The 18,402-nt window shown below is 54.4% G+C and overlaps 1 protein-coding gene across 1 annotated transcript in view; it reads left to right on the forward strand.

Annotated features, from left to right (window-relative positions):
- MAN1C1 (mannosidase alpha class 1C member 1) overlaps positions 1–16,630 on the forward strand; it is a 138,393-nt gene extending 121,763 nt beyond the window's left edge. Inside the window, exons 7-12 of the mRNA XM_057527437.1 lie at positions 221–314; positions 5,291–5,406; positions 10,983–11,202; positions 13,732–13,904; positions 15,038–15,153; positions 16,132–16,630. Coding sequence (XP_057383420.1) covers positions 221–314; positions 5,291–5,406; positions 10,983–11,202; positions 13,732–13,904; positions 15,038–15,153; positions 16,132–16,252 — 840 coding nt within the window. The 3' untranslated portion in view covers positions 16,253–16,630. The remainder of the gene's footprint in view (positions 1–220; positions 315–5,290; positions 5,407–10,982; positions 11,203–13,731; positions 13,905–15,037; positions 15,154–16,131) is intronic.
- Positions 16,631–18,402: the final 1,772 nt, after the last annotated feature.

Consider the following 18,402-nt stretch of genomic DNA (forward strand, 5'->3'; position numbering starts at 1 on the left):
CAGGCCCCACTGTGGCCGCACCCCACTCTTGAACACAGGGGCAGGACCGACTCACACCTCCGGGTTGGAGCCGGCTACTAGTTACGCAGCTCTCCCTTCCTGCCTCGTCGGAATGGTTTCCTCTCTGGACCCGAACCAGCTGCCTCAGTCCTCAGTGGGCTGGGACTCAGCTGGCTTCTTGGAGAAAATGAAGACGTGCCTGGTGTCCATCTCTTGGCAGGTCAGGAACATCCGAAAGGTCCTTAGGGATATTGACAAGCCCTTCGGCCTCTACCCCAACTTCCTCAGCCCGGTGAGCGGGAACTGGATGCAACGTGAGTACAGAGGCATCGCTGCCCCTCCTCCAGCGGATTCCTGCCCAGCTTCCCGGCCTGGCGGGGCGAGGCACCCGGCCGAGTGAGGAGCAATGCACTTATTGGAGCCACGTACCAGCAAGGCATTGGTTCGGGGCTCCTGGATACCACCCTCCTGCCACCCTCCTCCACCCTCGGGGCATCGTGGGGAGTGTTCATTTCTGTTGCCATCGCCGTAGTGACGGATGTGATGGCTGCTGGCTCCTGAGGCCCTGCCCTGTGCATCCCCCGCATGCTAGCTGTCTCCAGCCTTCCGTCTCTTACAGTGCCCACCGAAGCCCCCTTCATCCTCCCCCAAACTTGCAGGGGTACTCCCGTTAGAAGTTTACTCTAAAACGGCTCTAAGAAAGGCCATGCATCCTCTCCCAGCCCCTTTCATCTGGTTCCCTACCTCCAACTTTAATTTCTTAAAAAATGTTTAAGCAGATCCTAACTATACAGCAATATAAAAATCATGAGTTCATCACTGGTATCTTAAACCTGTTAGAATTGGCCCTAGGATTTCCTGCTGTTCATGTTCAGAGGCTTTTTTTTTTTCTGGCCAGACAGTTGTGGGTCACCTGTGGAGCCTCATTCACAGCCCCCAGCTCCACCCACTGAAACAATGGGATTTGAAGATCTCTCAGGCAGGGGAGTGTTAAAGTCTTCCAGCTCCCGGGATTGCACCCCTATCGCGAAGCACCGCTCTGCCTTGCCCTTCTGACCAAGGCCCTGGTCCTGTGATCACAGTCAGCACAAATTGGGGGCAGCAGGTTCCATGGGCCCTGCCTCTAGCGGCTTCCCAAGACTTGCCCAGAGCCCCTACCTCCACTGCCTCTACCCAAACAAGGACCCCTCTCCCTTTCCCTGCCTCCAGCCCCAATTGTTATGGCATTAGCAAGGGCTCAGCGACAAAGTAGACCTGAGTCTAATTACTGCATGCCTGCGGGGAATTCACTTCATCCCTTTGAGCTTTGGTTTCCTCTCCTGCAAAGTGGGAGAAGAGCCGGAGGTGTGTTCTTTGTGCACCGTGGAGGGGCGTGGGAGCAATGGTCAGAAGCTGCAGGAAACAGACTTCAGTTCATCTTCCAAAGATGACGTGGGTTGTCCCAAAAGGTCATGAGCGCCCATCACCAAAAGTATGCAAGCAGGGCCTGGAAGGCCAGCTGGCCAGCCGGCAGGGATACTGTGAGGAAACTGCAGAGGCCTGTCCTTCCATCCCAGAGCCTCCATGACCCACATCCAGGAGACCCAGAAAATTCGACCCCGGAATTTTCCTTGGTGATGACCTCACTCCCAAGGAGCCTCCTGCAAAAACCACTTGTAGAAATGCAAAGTATTTTTAACCAAAACACACTGCCAAATTCAAAAGTGCCGGGAGAAAATGAAGGTTTGAATTACAGATTATGGCCATGGAAAGAGAGAGTTCAATAACCGTTACTGCCTTTAATTGCAAGGCCTGACTGGGTAAAGAGATAAACTAAGCATCTGCCCACCTTAGCTGCTCCAGGACAATGCAGCAAAACCCATAAAAAGAAGGAGAGGGGTGTGGCTTCCCAGCCTGAACAGCTACCTTGGCAAATTGCAGGGGAGCCGCCCGCCTCTTCCCCTGCCCCGCTGAGAAGCATAATTTTCTTTTCAGGCTGCACCTGGGGTCGCAAGGCCGGGCAGAGTCAGTCACATATGGAAAATTGTCTCATATTAATAAAATATGAATCCAAGGCCTGCCACATTTCAGAGGGAAGGTTATAAAGAAAGCCCTGATCATCGGGGTGCCTGCTTTCCTCTTCCCCTGGCTTTGGCGCCTGGGGTCATCCCAGGTTTCCTGTGGTTTTCGTTGGGTGTTTTGGTCTGTTTTTGTCTTTTTAGTTTTTTTTGTTTTTGTTCTTGTTTTTTGATGATTGTGTAATTTTCCAGCAAATGATAACATTCCAACTTGCATAAGCTAAGTTCACATTCTTTTCTCTCCTTGAATCCTCTGCATAGCCCATTTGCAACCAGAGAAATTGCAGCTTCAAGAGACAAAGAGCTAATTAGGGCTGCATCCCAGTCCCAGACCTCTGCTCTTGCCTGCTCCCCACTCCTGCCTGAAGCTGAGCTTCAGGGTAGCAGGGGAGGCTGAGACCCTCCTGCTGCTAGGACTTCACAGCCAGGATAGGTCCAGCAGGCTCCTGCTGGCACCAAGCACAGAAGAGACCAGTCCTAGCAGAGCCGCTGAGAGCTCGAAGAGCTGCCAGCCCTTTGGCCTGGCCCCTGGGGTGGCTTGTCCTCCTTGTGCACTGCCTGAATCCCACACTTTCCTCAGTGGGAGGGAAGTGGCAGGTCCAGGTTCTCTCCCGTGGCTGTGGGAGTGTGAGCTGCCCGCCAGCTCCAGCCCGGCCACCTACCCCAGCTTCATGCTACTTTCCCGCTGGCAATTCCCAGGCGTATAGGGTGGCTGCCTCCTGCTGCCAAGTGTGATGGGAGCGTTGTTGACACGATCAGGAAGCAGCAGAACCCATCTCTGCTCACGCACACCAACTCTCCCTTCTACAGTTTACAGATCAGGAGACAGGCCCAGGGGCGTCTGCCTTGCCCTGAGCTAATGGTGGATCCACGTCTCTAATTCCCACTCCTGCACTTCTCCCCACGCGCCCCTCGGTGCGGGGAAGACACCCCACCTGTGCACTGCAGCTGAGGCCCTGGGAGACTATACACATATCCCCAAGAGGGTGTCCTATCTCAAACACCTGTGGAACTCCTGCTGACCTGGCTCCCCTCTCCCGCGCACACCTGCCAGGTGAAGCCCTTGACCTTGTCCCTCACACACACTCTGCAATCACATGGTGAAGTCCAGTCTCTTTGGCTTTGACATTCAAGGCTCTTCCGAGCACAGCCCCCACCTGCCTGCCTTTCTCTCATTCAGGACTTACTGGGCATCTGGAGTGTGCCACACAGGTATTGGGCATAGATGCGAGTCATACAGGGTCCCTCCCCACACAGCCCACAGCCTAGCAGGGGAGGTAGACCCACAAACAGGTACCGATGACACAGCGCTGGGAGCAGCCGAGGGCAAGGCTCGCACCTAGCGACGGTGGGACGACTGCACCAAGCACTTCCTGCAGGAGGGCGCTGGGCCAGAGGGTGCAGGTGCCTTATTTCCCTCACTCCTCACAGTCACCCTGCGGGGACCTCAGTGTTATGGGGACATGGAGGGAAGCCCTTCCGAGCTGAGATGAAGCAGTGAGGGGGCGTCTGCCCCACAAGGTGGGGAAGGGTATTCCTGGCAGAGGGGTCATCACAAGTGAGACAGAGTGGGCAGGGGGCTAGCAGTGTTTGGGGTGGCGGAGGAACCGTGAGAGGAGGCAAGCCCAGGAGACGAGCGTGGAGGTGCCCGTGCCCCCGGCTGAGGGCAGTGAGCGGGGGCCCCTTCTGTGCAGGCTGACCCGGTCTGACTTCCGGCCTCCCCACCCCTGCCTTGCACAGACCTCGTGCCCCGGCCGTGGACACGCCATCCACATGCTGGGCCTGGCACAGCCCTGCCCTCCCTCTGGGCTTGCCCAGCTGTGTCCTCCCCCTGGGAACAGGGGCAAGGGGGACGCCGTGCTGGTTCCGTCTTTTCAGGTAACAAAGTCCAGTCCACGCTGGCCCCCTCCCATGCCTCCCTAAGCCTCAGGCTTTACCTGGTCTGTTCCCATTTTCACAAGTGCTTCTTCCGTCCCTGAACCCTTGTTGGGCCAGGGTTTGTTTACGGAGGGGGCTGGAGGGGGCCCCTGTTTACTGTGGGGGCCTCCTGTCAGCCCCCTTTCCTGGTTCCCAGTTGTCTGATCCTCCGATTTTTGATCTGACCCTCCCTCTTCACACTTGCCCTTTCTTTCTCTCTGCGTCTTTGTTTTCATTCTCCGGTTGACTGTGTAAAGCTGCAGAAAGTGAGAGCTCTACCAGGTCGGTGGCTTTGGCCGAGCTATTTAGGCTCACTCTCAGTTTTCCCATTTGGGAAATGGGGTTCGTAGTGCTTACCTTACAGGGTTCTTGGGAAGATTGTTATAAATGATACAGTAAAGCTCCCGGCCCACAGTAGACCCTCGATAAAGGGTAGCTGTTGCTGTATTCTCTATTTCTTTCTCTCTCCCCCCACCCACTTTCCCTCCCCTCTCTTCTTCTAACCCCTCTTTCTCCAGGAGCTGAAAATCCTCTTCCCATTCCCCCCCACCCCGCCTTCATCCACCCCCTTCCCTTCTTCACTGTCTTGCTGCTTAACAGGGAACCTCAGTTTTCTCCTTGTTTTATCTGTTAAATGCCTTTATGTTTCCCTGTTGTTAATTGTGAGTGAAGCATTGCCGTGTCTTGCTTCTGTAATTAAGTGCTCCTCTGTCAGCCATCCCTCTCCTGGGGTAGCCCTGGGTGGAGACACCTGCCTGTTCAGCCACACCTGGAGTTCCTGCTCCACCAGGGCGGACGGAGGGGTCCTCAAACCCGGTTTTCCTTCTCTCTGCTCCTTGGAACCCCATTTATCCCAATTTGTTAAATTTAAACTTGGCTTTCCCAGAACAGCTTTGTGCTCTGACCAACTAAATTAAGCCTCTCATTGCTCCTTTCCGTGGCCTTTTATGAACCTGCCCAGCATTAATTACCATGTTTGTCACCGGGTAATAAAAATCTCTGAACTCCCTGCCACCAGATTATCTCTTTAAAGAAATGCAACTCATTTACAGTTAATAACCAGAGGCCCTGCCCCATCCTCTACCTGCAAAAGCAACATGATGACATGATTTATAGCAGCCGAAGGAGCCCCTGCATTTCCATGAGGGACGATGATGCTCAAGCTGGCCCTGGTTCCCCCGGTTGCAGGCCATGCCTTCCTCCCAGCCCCTGTTCTGTTGGGGGCTCCGAGGCAGCGGATTAAATGCTCGCTCCCCACCGAGTCGCGGCGTTCTCGGCAGGTGGAGATAATGCTCCTGTCCTCTCTCCCCTCACAGACCATGTCTCGGTTGGAGGACTCGGGGACAGTTTTTACGAATATTTGATCAAATCCTGGCTGATGTCGGCCAAGACAGATATGGAGGCTAAAGATATGTACTACGAAGCCTTGGAGGTAAGACAGGCGCCTGATTCTTCATGGGTGGTCAGTCACTCGCCACCAGTTCCCACGCGGGTCCCTGAGAGCCGGGGGGCTTGCTCCCCACCCCACCCCTCCGGTGAGCTGGCCAGAGGGAGGACAAGACAGTCCCCTCCCCAGCCTGTTGCTTGACTCTCAAACACCTTGACATCAGGGCCGTGTGAGCATCCTCATGTCACAAATGCAAAACCCAAGCTCAAGGAGGTGAAGTCATTTGTCCGAGGTCTCACAGGAAGCAGCAGGCAGTTTGATTCAGAAACCACAGCGTCTGTGTTTGTGTTGATGTGTCAGAGCCCAGAACACAGCCAGACTAGGAGCCCCCAAGTGAGGCTGCCAAAGCAAGACCCTCGGCCATCTTCCTGTGGAACCAGAGGTGACATACTTAGCACATCCCAGCTGGGAGGGGCCTCCCTCAGTGGAGTATCCGCTTCTCTTCCTTCTCTTTATGTGGATGGAAACCAAGGCCCAGAGAGGGGAAGGCACTTGCTCAAAGCCACACAGCTCAGAACTGGCAGAGCTGGAGCTAGAGCCAGGTCTCCAAAGCCAGCCGCCAGGTTCTCCCCACTGTCCCTCAGCTCTGCTGGTCTGTCCGCAGGGCATGGAGTGAACAGGGATGCTAAGCTCAGATGGGTCCCTCCAAAGAGACGGAGACTGTAGGACAGAGGGGGAGTTGGTTAGCCTGGGCTCTTGGGAAGGGGGTTAAGGAATCCCAGCAGCCCCATCAATAGATACCTTTGAGCCCAACTAAAGAAAAGGCACTGGGCAGGCTCCGGGCCTCAGTTTCCTCATCAAGTACATTGAGCAGGTTGGATCTATTCTGCTGCCACCGTGGTCTAAGCTAACTGGATTCCTTGCTCCACCCCTCCCCACTCTAAGTCAGTTCTTCCGCAGCAGCCAGAATAGCTGTAAACGCATGTCCCTCCGCTTGTGACTCCCTTAGCGCTCCGCTCGAATAAACCAGACTCCTCACCTTTGCCCACAGTCCCTGATCTGGGACTGCCAGTCACTCTGAACTCTCTCCCCTTTGCCCTCTGAGCTCTCGTCCCCAACCTTCCTCAGATACACCAGACTCGTTCCCACCTCAGGGCTTTTGTACCTGCTGTCCCTTCTACCTGGAATATCGTCCAGGTGGCTGGGTCCTGCTTATTGGTCAACTCAAATGCCACTGAATTAGCCTTCCCCAGCTTCTCTCTCTCTCACATACCTGAGGCTTATTATTATTAGTCATCTTCACCTTTATCAGCATCTAAAATGATCACATGTGTGTATTTGTTTACTTGTTATATTGTCTATCTTCCTGAGCTGTCTAGAGCAAGGATCTTGTCTACTCATTCGCTGTATACTTCACTCCCAAAACAGTGCTTGGTACCTGGGAGGCATACAATCACAATTTTGTGAACAAATAAATGGATGAGGGGAAGGCAGGAAGGAAGGGAGGGAGGGAGGGAGAGGGGAGGGAAAGATGAGTGGGTGGGTGGACAGATGGATGATTGAATGGATGGCTGGGTGGGTGGAAGGATGGATGGGTAGGTGGATATGGGTGGATAGGTGGGTAGATATGAGTGGATGGATGGGTGTGGGCAGCAGACTGGATGGATGAATGATATCTAGCTACACTCTGATCACATGAATCCGGCCAGGAATGGTAGTCCTTAAAGGAAGCACATTGGAACAGGCCTCCAGAGTCGTGGATCCTTTAAACTGTGGGCTCAGTGATGAGTTTTCCCTGCCCAGCTCTCTGGCACCAAGACCTGAGTCATGAAGCAGGTCCCAGGACTCCAGTCCCAGCTCAGTCTGGCTCAGCCCCATCCACTCCAGGCTTCTGAGCCGAGCTTCCACTGCAGCCTGCGGCTCCTGTCAAGGATTAGGGGTCAGGTTCAGCGGTGGCCAGGTGTGCTGCCTGGAGAGGCCCTTTCTGCCCTTTCTGCCTTCCTTGCAGAGTAAACATAAAGTTCACGAGCAGCCCAGATCCCAGCCCTCAGGGCACACTGTAGTTGAGGCTTCAAGGAAAGAAATGGCCATAAATTATTTAAGCAAACGGGGAGTTTTATAGAAGTACTTGATTGAACAGGCTAGAACTCAGCTTTGCTCCCACATTTGATCTCCCCAGTGAAGAGCCTGCAGTGTCTCTGACCCCGGATAAAGGCTGGGCCTCTGGCAAGTTTGGAGCTTTGAAGAATGTTCTGGTGGTTGTCAGCCTTGTTGGCATGTTAAAAATCACCTGGGGAGCTGTAAAACCCCAATGCCCAGGCTGCACCCCAACAAGGTGACATCAGAACCTCTGGGCTGGGGCCCAGGCAATAGCCTTGAAAGCTGCCCTGGGGGCTCCAGTATGTGGGTTAGACCAGTATCCAGCTAGGGTGGGTGTGAGGGCTTCAGACAGATCAGCTGGGCACACCCCGGGGTCACGGAGGAGGGGCAGCAAGAAGAACAGGGAGATTCTGTCCCTGCAGCCTCCTCCAGGCAGGTGCGCTGGGTGCCTGGCCTTATTTAGCCCCTTCTTGCAGATGATGAAACTGAGGCTCAGAAAGGCCCAAGGTCACCCAGCAACATGGCAGAGCCAGGACGCAAACACGGGTCTCGCTGACTCCGGATCCAGGGCCCCAGCCTTTACTCACCAGCTGCCGAATGGCAGGGGAGCCTGGCTGGCCTGAAGGCCCTCTCAGAAGTGTGCAGATGGGGTGCCCTCCAGGAGGTAGAGGAAGGAACCGTCAGTGCCAGGCGCTTAGCCAGCGTCTTTGAGTAGCTTCATAACCATCCCAGGAATTATTATTCCCATTTTACAGATGAGGAAAGGGAGTCTTCAGCAAAGGGAAGTAACTTGCCCAAAGTCACCCAACTTTCAAATTGCAGAGCTGGGATTCAAACTCAGCTCTTTACTATGTCTCTTGCTATGATTTTAGCCTTTTTACCAGTCGGTTGCCCGACTGTGCTGTCTTGTGTTTTGCTGAGGGTTGTGGAAAGCCTTGGGGTTTTTATTTTTTACCTTTGCATTTGCTTGTCTAAATTATATCCTCAAAGAGAGACTGGCCTATCATTTTCTCTTTAGCACAACTACTTAGCTTGGGGTTAACCCCAAATAGAAATAACCAGTGGGAGACAGTCTTGAAGGTACAGATTTCCAGCTACAGTGTGAAGCTTCCTGGGATCTCCCCGGATGTCTGTGTCCTCTCCCCAGTGCTGGCAGTGATAACTGAACCAGGTTTCTGTGCCCGGGACTAGCCCTGCCACCCCTCCCTCACCAGCACCCTTAGCGACGCAGAGCAGCTGCTGTGGACCCAGCTCTGCCCAGGAGCCAGGGCCCAGCCCGGACGCGGCAGCTCTCCAGGCTGCCTCAGTGCTCCTCCCCACGGGGAGCAGGTGCCCTGGCGCTCCAGTCGCTTCATCAGAGCTTCCCCATCTGCTGCTCAGTGAGGGTCCTGCAGGCAGCCCACCGGCCTGGGCCTTACAGCAGAGGGCAAAGGACAAGACAGATCAAGGAACGAATGTTGTTTGAGCACCTGCCACATGCCAGGCGCTGGCTGGAGGATGGTAGTGGTGGCTTCTGCCGTCACCTGGCACTCAGAGTCCTGGGAGAAAGGCAGACGTTCCACAGAAATGTATACAAATAGGCGCACACACGTGGGAATAGCACCTCGTAGAAAGATAACAGGGTAGTAGCACAATGGGGCCACAGTGGTTTAGACTCTGGGGTATTCTCACTAAGGAAGAGGCATCCTGGAGGGGCCCAAACGCAGAGCTAGAGGTAGCAGAGCTGGAATGGGAGCTTGGGGGAGAAGCAGTCGTTGCAACAAAGCCCCGAGGCAGGAAGAAAAGGTCTTCGTGGAGGTCACCAGCGCAGAGACCTTCTCTGACCTCACTCCGCAAAGTAGGACCCCTTCCCCGAGCTTTTTTCTGCCTCATCCCCTTAATTTGTTTCATTCAGAATGTTGATCACAAATTGGGATTCTCGGGTGTATTTGCTTTTGTTGGGACGTCTCTGTGCCCATGGGTGAGCTCCCTGAGTCCAGGTCCAGACCCGTCTTCAGGGCTGTATTCCCTGCACGGGGCACAGTGCTGGCACCGAGAGGCGCTCGCGAAATGTTCACTGGGGGAGGGGGGCACAGGAATGAAATGAGGCCCGCCGGCGTGGCTGGAGCGGGGACGGGGTCTGGGGGGCAGACTGGAGAGGAATCATAATAGCCAGCACTTACTGAGGCCTCTCTGTGCGAAGAAACATGCTAAGCTCTGCAGACACATCCTGTTGAATCCTCACAACCCTGTGAAGTGGTTCATGCTCTCATCCCCATATTATACATGAGGAAATTGAGGCACAGAGAGGACATAGAACCTGCGCAATGTCACACAGCTCGGAACTGGTGGAGGTGGGGTTAGAACCAGAGTCTACACCCGGGAGCCATGTCCGTGGCATCAGGTTAAACCTCAGGGTGTAGATCAGGGAGTCTCGGAGTCCCTGCTGGACTTGCGTCTGAGGGCACTTGGAAACCATGGGAGGGCATTAAACAGGCCCAAGACACAGTCAGGTCCACTACATACAGAGTGCACCCCACCGCCCGCCCCAGAGAATAGACGGGAGGGCAAGAGTGGAGGCAGAGGCCTGGCCAGGGCCCCAGAGGCTCCGCCCTGGACTAGGACCCATCGAGTCCAGCCTTGCAGCTGTGTGGGTGGCTGCCGCCATCACCTCAGTCTCCAGGGCTCCCAAGGGACTAACGGCAGGCAGTCAGGGGCACGATGGCCTGACACCTACACCCCCCAACATCCTGGGAGTCTTTCCCAACAACATCACCTCTTGGGGGACCAGGGGAGGGCTCTGAAAGCCCCTTGCCACCTAAAGGAGCAGCCATTGGGTAATGGAAGGAGCCGGGCTTGGGCATCTGGGGGTCCTTGTCCTGATCGTGGTGTGGTGGGTGACCTGGGACACGCCACTCAACCCCTGTGTCTAGAGAGGGCACTACAGCCCATGTGCCTGCCTTTTGTGAGCATTAAATGAGGAAACCTGTGATAAGGGCCTGTAGAGGGCAGCTGTTATTGTCTGTGGTCCTTTTTGAGAATCTGATCAAATATTACTGACCCTCTTCCCATGAAAATGCCATAAAGTGTCACATACAATTTTAGGGGCATTCTGGACCCCCTCCAGCCCATCCACAGGCCAACTGGGCTTCAGGTTAAGATTCCCTAACAGAGGATATAATGGAGATTGATAATAATTTTTTTTTTTATTGATAATAATTTTTAAAGATTTTTTTTTCCAAAAATTTTTTGAATGTAGAAGTTTTAAAAGTCTGTGTAAGAGACTGGCCCTGGGGAGCTGCCTTGTGTCCAAGCCCCCCAGCAAGCACCAGGCCTCAGCTGGGTGAGTGGCAGAACCTCCCACCAGCCCCATCAGGGACCGCCCCCAGCCAAGGTCAGCAGGCCTCCTTTGTCTGGGATGGAGGGCTCGACAGAGCTGCACTTGCTGCCGTCTCCAAAATGTTCATTTTCCGTCCTCTCCCTTCCCTTCTCTGTACCCTCCCATGCCCTTCCTCCCTGCCCAATTCCCACCTTGCTCCCAGGCAATAGAGACCCACTTGCTGAATGTCTCTCCCGGGGGGCTGACCTACATTGCTGAGTGGCGAGGGGGGATTCTGGACCACAAGATGGGGCACCTGGCCTGTTTCTCCGGGGGCATGATCGCCCTCGGCGCTGAGGATGCCAAGGAAGAAAAGAGGGCCCACTACCGAGAGCTCGCAGCCCAGATCACCAAGACGTGCCACGAATCGTACGCCCGCTCAGGTAACCCCGCAAGGGGAAGGGGCAGCAGGAAAGCCTGAGGCTAGACACCGGGAAGAACTGGAAAGACCAGGAGAGGGGCAGTGAGTGAAGGGAACACATGGACTTAGGGAAGCCTCACCTTGGAGGTTACCCGGAATCTGAATGAGGGGTGTGCTATCCACGCACAGAGATTGTGCCCTCAGTTAAAGGGAACACGGTGCTGTGTTATAGCACTTTGTGTGTGCCGGGTGTCATTCAGCACCTGACATACATCATCGCTGACCCTCACAACACAGATGAGGAAACTGAGGCTCAGAGATGACCCGGCCAAGTTCCCATGTGAGGGGCTCAGAGCAGAGGGTCCTCCAGCCCCTGAGGCAGAAACATTGGCTTCCTGAGCCTTTAGCAAATTCCTTCTCCCTGAGCCCCTACCCGTAAACGTACCTCTGCCTTTCCTCCCTGGAACCCTCCCATTCAGAGGGTCTCACCACCTCCTGGCACCACCCCATAATCACCCTCTGATCCAAGACCCCCGGAAAGCTTGAGAGCTTCTGCACCATCCCTGCCAGCACTCACCGCAGAACTGTCAAACACTAGACTCAGAAACCACATGAGAGAATGTGAACCCAGCTCCTCATTTTACACGCGGGGAAACTGAGTCAGCCCAGAGCGGGGAACTGGCTTAGCCAAAGCCACATGGTGTATGAGTAGCTAAGCCGGGGCTAGAACCCAGGTCTCCCGATGCCCAGCCCCACCTTGTGTGCTGCCTTTCTAAACAACACCCCTCAGAAAAAGCCCCGGGCCCCCCATGCCCCCAGAAGGGGCCCACCACTCTGAGTTGTAAACCCAGCCTTGGTTGGAGGAGAGGACCTAAGATCTGCAGTAAAAGATCCTGGCTCAAGTGCCACTCTGCCGCTCAGCAGCTGGTGGCCTCTGTTTTCTCATCTGTTCAATGGGAACAATAACACAGGTCTCCTGGGCCCCACAGGAAGTACTTGACCCACGCCTTCAGCCAGCAGCATGGGAGACATGTGTTAACAGTCCACCAAAAACATGTCTGTGAGTGCGCCAGTGGAATCCAGAGCTCCTGGAGCTGTTTTCAGGAAGCCAGCAATTCGCAGTGGGTCCTTAAAACTGGTCTTCAATTCCCTTCAAAGAGCTATCTCTGCCAGCACCATAAACAAATAGGAAATCTCAGGAATAATAAAAAGCTTGCTATTGGTCGGGAACAATCAGCCCAGACCATAAAAGACAGTCCGCTTAATAGAGCACGTTGTTACAACCAGCCCGGCTCGTCCATGGATGGCTGCAGCAGTCGCTCTTGCCCTCACCCCATTAGCAGCTTGGCGAAACGGCTGTGCTCTGATGGCCAAGAGCAGCTGTGCCATCTGAGAGGCTCAGAGGAGCCAGGATCTGCCTAATTCCTCTTCCATGAAGCCCTCCATGAATGAGTAGCATGTCCTGCAAAGCTCCAATCTGTCTCTGAGAAAAAGCAACCCAGGGCCTCTTGGGGTCCTGAGCCCTAATGGGAGGTGGGGGGCCCACATTAGGACCAGAGCTGGGCCCTCCGCTGACCTGACAGGATATGCAGGCATTAAAGGGAGGATGATCTGACCCACGTACCCTAAATTTTGGACCTAGAGAGTCAGACCCAGGGGAGAAAGAGAGAGAGGACAGCCTGGGGAAAGGGCATCAGACAGATCCAGGGTCACATCCCAGCTCGGCCACAACTTGCTGTGTTAACCTTGGACAAATTACATAGCCTCTCTGATCCTCAGTTTCCACATGCACGAGAGGCAGATAATTGTATCTGCCTTACCAAAACAGCATTTTTTAAGGATTGAAATAAATGTATGTAAAGCACCCAGCACAGCCCTTGAACTCATAAATGGTGGTTGCAGTGGTGGTTATAATGGTGGTCATCCAGAAAACAGGAACAGCAACAAACTGACCAAAGCCAAACAATGACAACAAAACCCAGACCTCATCAGGCCTTCTTTATTCAGCTCCCTCTGCCTGAATATGTGCCTTCTGGGCAAATCTTCCCTCATCTCCACCTCAGCAGTCGCCCAAACTGTCAGCTCTGGAAGGCTGGTTCTAGGAAGTGTCAAAAGCAGTTCCCAGAGAAAGGGGGTCTGTGGAGAAGCATCATTGCATATTAGCAAATTAAAAGGTCTGGTAAGTCCTGTAGACAGAAGGCTTTCACTTTGTTTAACCCACTGTTGCCCAAATGTGCTTAAACCTACAACCCTTTCTTGGCTGAGCACTGGGTAACATCCTTCAGGCTAATGTCTCAAAATACACAGTTGAGGAGCACCACCCAAACTTTTGTCTCCCCGGACTACTGGGAAGTTCATTTGGATTCTCAGGGTCTAAACTGCAAAAGTTTCGAGGCCTAAGGGTGTTGCTTTGGCCAGCCCATGCCAGCCCATCACCAGCCGGCCCCGGCCAGGGCTACCACGCCACTTCCGTCTCTCCTGGGGCACTGGGATCCTGAAGAGCAGGAGGTGGGAGGTCTGACCCAGGCCCCCTGGTTGGTCATTCCTGCAGATACCAAACTGGGGCCCGAAGCCTTCTGGTTTAACTCAGGCAGAGAGGCCGTGGCCACGCAGACGAGCGAGAGCTACTACATCCTGCGGCCCGAGGTGGTGGAGAGTTACATGTACCTGTGGCGGCAGACCCACGACCCCATCTACAGGGAGTGGGGCTGGGAAGTGGTGATGGTGAGTGGCGGGGCGCAGGGGGAGGGTGGTGAACTGGTGGCAGGTGCCCTTGAGAATTCACAGTCAGGGTCCAAACCCAAGAGGAGGGGCAAGCCAGGCTGGCATCTGGCTAAAGTTGAGAGTGCAAAAAGGGTCAGGGTTTGGTTGCAGAGCCAAGAGTCCCCGGCCGGGCAGGAGCAGGCCAGGAACTTGTGAAGAGTGTTCTGAGTGCCCAATAATGTCAGCAAACTGAGAGGGGCGAACGCAGGGCAGCAGTCAGAGGTGGCCCAGCACACGCGTGGTCACTGCTCTCTGACACTGAAGCCTGGACAGGTGACTTTAGATTTCTCCTCTCAAACAGGAACGGGCTGCCAGCTCACCTACCTCCCTCCTCTCCCCGAAGCTGGCCCATCCCTGGGCAGCCCCCTCTCTGGGCTCTGCTCCCCCAATCCCCTTCCTCCTTTGGGGCAGGTATCAAAGGCAGGGGTGGGGATTCCAGAAGGTTCTTGGATGGATGCCAAGCCTTCTCTGCTGTTCTCTCCTGGGCCCACTGCTCTTGGAGGCGCAGACTTGGTGGGGAGAGCCACACTCCCAGAGCACATGCTCAGCTGGGGCGTGGGCCCTGCTCAGGCTCCCTGACATGCTTCATTGGCCAGAGTCCCCCTGCTTTCCTGAAGACCCTGGTTCTTGACCTTTGAAAGCCAAGTGTTTTGTGCTCCTGGGCCCCACCCACAGACCCTCAGTGGGTAAAACTTGCATTTCTGTACAAAAGGCAGGCACAGCCTCTGGCCCAGGGACTACATCTCTACAGGGAATCCCTGGGGCGTGCCGAGTCCAGTCCCCAAATCCCAGCCCCTTCCCTGACCTCTGTCCACCACTGTGGGTGGGTCTGTCAGGTCAGTCTAGTTCCCCGAGAGGCAGAGAAGCTTCCTCTAAGTTCACACCAGGTGAAGCGCTCCGGCCGGGCAGGGACTAAGTTCTCCGCGTGGGCCCAGGGAGCGTGGTGACGGCAGGAATTCGGCCTGCTGCTCCCACCAATGCTGAGGTCCCCAGCCAAGGGGTGGGAGGGCCTGCCTGTTCGAGAGCTGGGCAGGCGTGAATCTTGGGGGGGGCCTCTCCTCTCCCCACACCAAGGCTGCCTTCCTTTCCTTCAGGCCTTGGAGAAATACTGTCGGACGGAAGCCGGGTTCTCTGGGATCCAAGACGTATACAGTAAGGTTCCCGACCACGACAACAAGCAGCAGACTTTCTTTCTAGCGGAGACACTGAAGTGAGTTGGGGGCTCGGCCGGCCGGTGTTCTTCCCAGAGGGCAGCTCGGGCTTTTCTTGGGGAAGGGGGAGGGGGCAGAGGGGAGGGGGAGGGGGCAGCAGTCCCTTCCTTCACCGTCAGTCAAGTTCTGCTGTCCCAGGAGGGGGGCCCAAGAGGGATGGAGGCTTGGGATCCAGGGGCGGGCCTTGGGCCAGGCCAGTTTCTCCACGCAGAGTGAGGCTGGGCTGGACTCCACCCCCCTAAGCATTAGCTATGTGAGAAGTTAACTTCTTTAACCTGTCTCCTCAAGTTACTTAAGTTCTCTGAAACTGTGCCCTTCTGTGAAATGGGCAGAGTAATAACCATGATGGTGTCAATCCCGGTCACTGCTGCAGTTCTGCTGCTGCGCTGTTCCCCTCCTTTCTTGGGGCGAAAGTTGGCCTCCTCGTTTCCTCGCTGTTCCCTAAAGCAGTCCCCTTGTGCTTTAGCTCTTTAGGATGGATTGGATGGTCTGTTCCTTCCATTAAAAATCCCCATGGCTTGGAAACCTGCAGTTCTGGAGTCACGACTCCCTGTGCGTTTTAGCGCCCGGACATCTACTTGAGTGTCGAGTCCCCTGGTACATAAGGAAGCAGCCCGAGTCCTGGGGTATCCCTCAGGCCTCCCTGCAAAAAAAAAGAGAATCTAGGCCATACGGGGTCCTAAGAGGGCCAGGTGGGGAAAGCACCTGAGGGAAGCTGGCTGGGGGGGAGGTACAGAGCAGGGGCTGGGACAGAGCCGGGATTAACCGGCTCTGTGTGACCTAAAGCTCAGTGCTCCCCTCCGCGTCCACAGCTCCTCCTGGGGACGAGCCCTCCGGGCAGATTTGGGGTCTCCGACCTCCCTGCGCCCTTGGGCACAGGCCTGTCACAGAGGCCCCTGAGAGTCCTTCCCAGTGGGTGCCCCCTTCCCCAGAGCGCTGACAGCCTGTGTCTGGCCCCCCTCCCTGCCGGGGCACAGGTACCTCTATCTTCTGTTCTCTGAAGATGACATGCTCTCCCTGGAAGACTGGGTGTTCAACACGGAGGCCCACCCGCTCCCCGTGAGCCGCTCGGACAGCTCCGGCAGGGGCGGGGCCTGACTCCCACCCGTCGCCCTGCCGCTCCGGGCCCACCTCTGCGGGATCTGGGGCTGTTCTCGAACGGATTGGAGATGTGGGCCCCTGCCTGGCGGGCCCGGCAGATGTGTTGGACGAGCAACTTCTTTTCCTCTGTGAGGAGACAGGACTCGGAGACACAGCGATGGCACACGGGGCCCAGACGTTCCTTTCCACGGAGAATTTCTGTGAAACCTGCTCACTTGCCATTCCAGGGCCAAAGCACCGGAGGTTTGCATTGCAGCCTCGTGTATTTGATTCACTTCCTTTCGTTTTGGAGGTTTCTTTGGTTTTTGCTTGATTTTGCCTTTTCTCTACAGTTGTGTTTTCTCACAGATTTTAAATATAGTTTTCAAAATCATGTGCTTTCAAAAATGGTGTCATCCCAATAAACTAAACCTTAAAGTGTTTGCACACACACACACAAAATCTTGACCCCATTTTCTATATTTTGAATTCCTTTTGCCCAACGTATACTATATGTTCAATGATGAGTCACTTACCTTATAATTTGAGGAGGGGCTCCCCTTTGATTTGGGCCTAAGTGTTACGAATCACTAGTGCTATTTTCATTATTGTAATGGAAAAATCTGCAAAGTTACAATAAAGGAGTTTATTGAATAAGAAATACAGTTGGGTTCATCGCACATCAGTGACTCCTGGGGAAACCATTGCAATGCTATCATCAGAAAGAGTAATCAACCAGCAGTTGATTTAAGGTATAAAGATGTCAACTTCTATTACCTTCCCTTGAATTGGTCCTAATATATTCAGGAAGGGTGAGGGCAACCCTTTAAATGAAGTTGGATATTTATACTTACATCAAGGCTTGGAAGAGGCCCAGAGAGGAGCAGCAACTTGCCTGAGGTCCCACAGCCAGTAAAGGCAGAGGTGAAACCCCTAGGGTTTGCTCACCACCCCAGTCCAGGGTTCATCTATTCCATCATTCAGCAGATACTTGGTGAGTGCCTGCAGGGGACCAGACATGGGGACGCAGCTGTGAGCGGGACGGTCATAAGCCCCGCCCTCAGGGAGCATACAGCCAAGCAGGGACACACAGACCGTGAAGGAGAATGACTGCAAGTTACATGAAGTGCTCCAAAGGAGACAAGCAGGCTGAGACACTAATGTCTGCACCTACCTTAGAGGGTCAAGGAGAGCCTCTCTGAGCAGATGACCTTCAAGCTGAGACCTGGAAGGTAAGACTATCCCACAGATCCACTCTGCTCCTGACCGTCACCCCTGGGAGGAGGCCATTCTGCAGGGCAAGGAGGTCAGGCCCCAACACTGAGGAGAGAGCTTCCCCTCCCTCACCCTCACCCCTTTGCAGTGTGTCCACACAGCTGAGTTCACAGGACGATCCCGAGTCCTTCCCCAGGCTCAGCCACTTCATTTTGGCTGTTAGTGAACTTGAGTAGCCCCTGGGGTGCTGGGGCCCTGGGCCAGGTGACCTGGCTTTAAACCCTCACTGTGGGAACCTGGGCAGGTCACCTGTCTCTCTGAGCCGCTCTTTTCCATCAGGCAGAGAGCAGACCCTCCACCTTGCTAGGTTCTCATAAGTGGGATGCCGCTGGCGCCCTGGAGCTGTGGGAAGTGCTGCTTCCTTGTTCTGGAGACTCAGATGCTTCCGGCATGTTCTTAAGCAGTGGTTAGAGCTACAGGGAAGCTGTGGCTATAGCAGGAGCCCGGGCATTTGGTAAATAAGTTGCTGCCTGAACCCAGAAAATCACTTCACTCTTGACGGGCACCAAGATAGTGTGTCTCCAGTGAGCTGCTTGGGCCCATTTTTTAAAAACAAAACAAAAACTTGATTACACAGATATTATAGGAAGTTTAGAAAGCTTATCTTTATGATAAGCTGAAAGAAAAATCATTCACCTTCCTACCCTCCAGAATAAATACTGTTGCATTTTCTTCTAGATCTTTTTCTATGAAGGTACAGAGTATATTTTGCAAACATGGTGTCACACTGTGGCATCCTGTTTTGCTATAATCTGCTCTGCACCAAATGCTATATTATGAACATCTTTCCACGTCAACATACATTTATCTCATTGCTGTACCTGGTTGTGTAGTATTCCATCATGGGCTGTATCACACTTTCTGGATCTGAGCCCCAGTTGTTGGGCATTTGG

The sequence above is a fragment of the Balaenoptera acutorostrata genome, chromosome 1, assembly GCF_949987535.1.
Source record: "Balaenoptera acutorostrata chromosome 1, mBalAcu1.1, whole genome shotgun sequence".
Lineage (NCBI taxonomy): Eukaryota > Metazoa > Chordata > Mammalia > Artiodactyla > Balaenopteridae > Balaenoptera > Balaenoptera acutorostrata.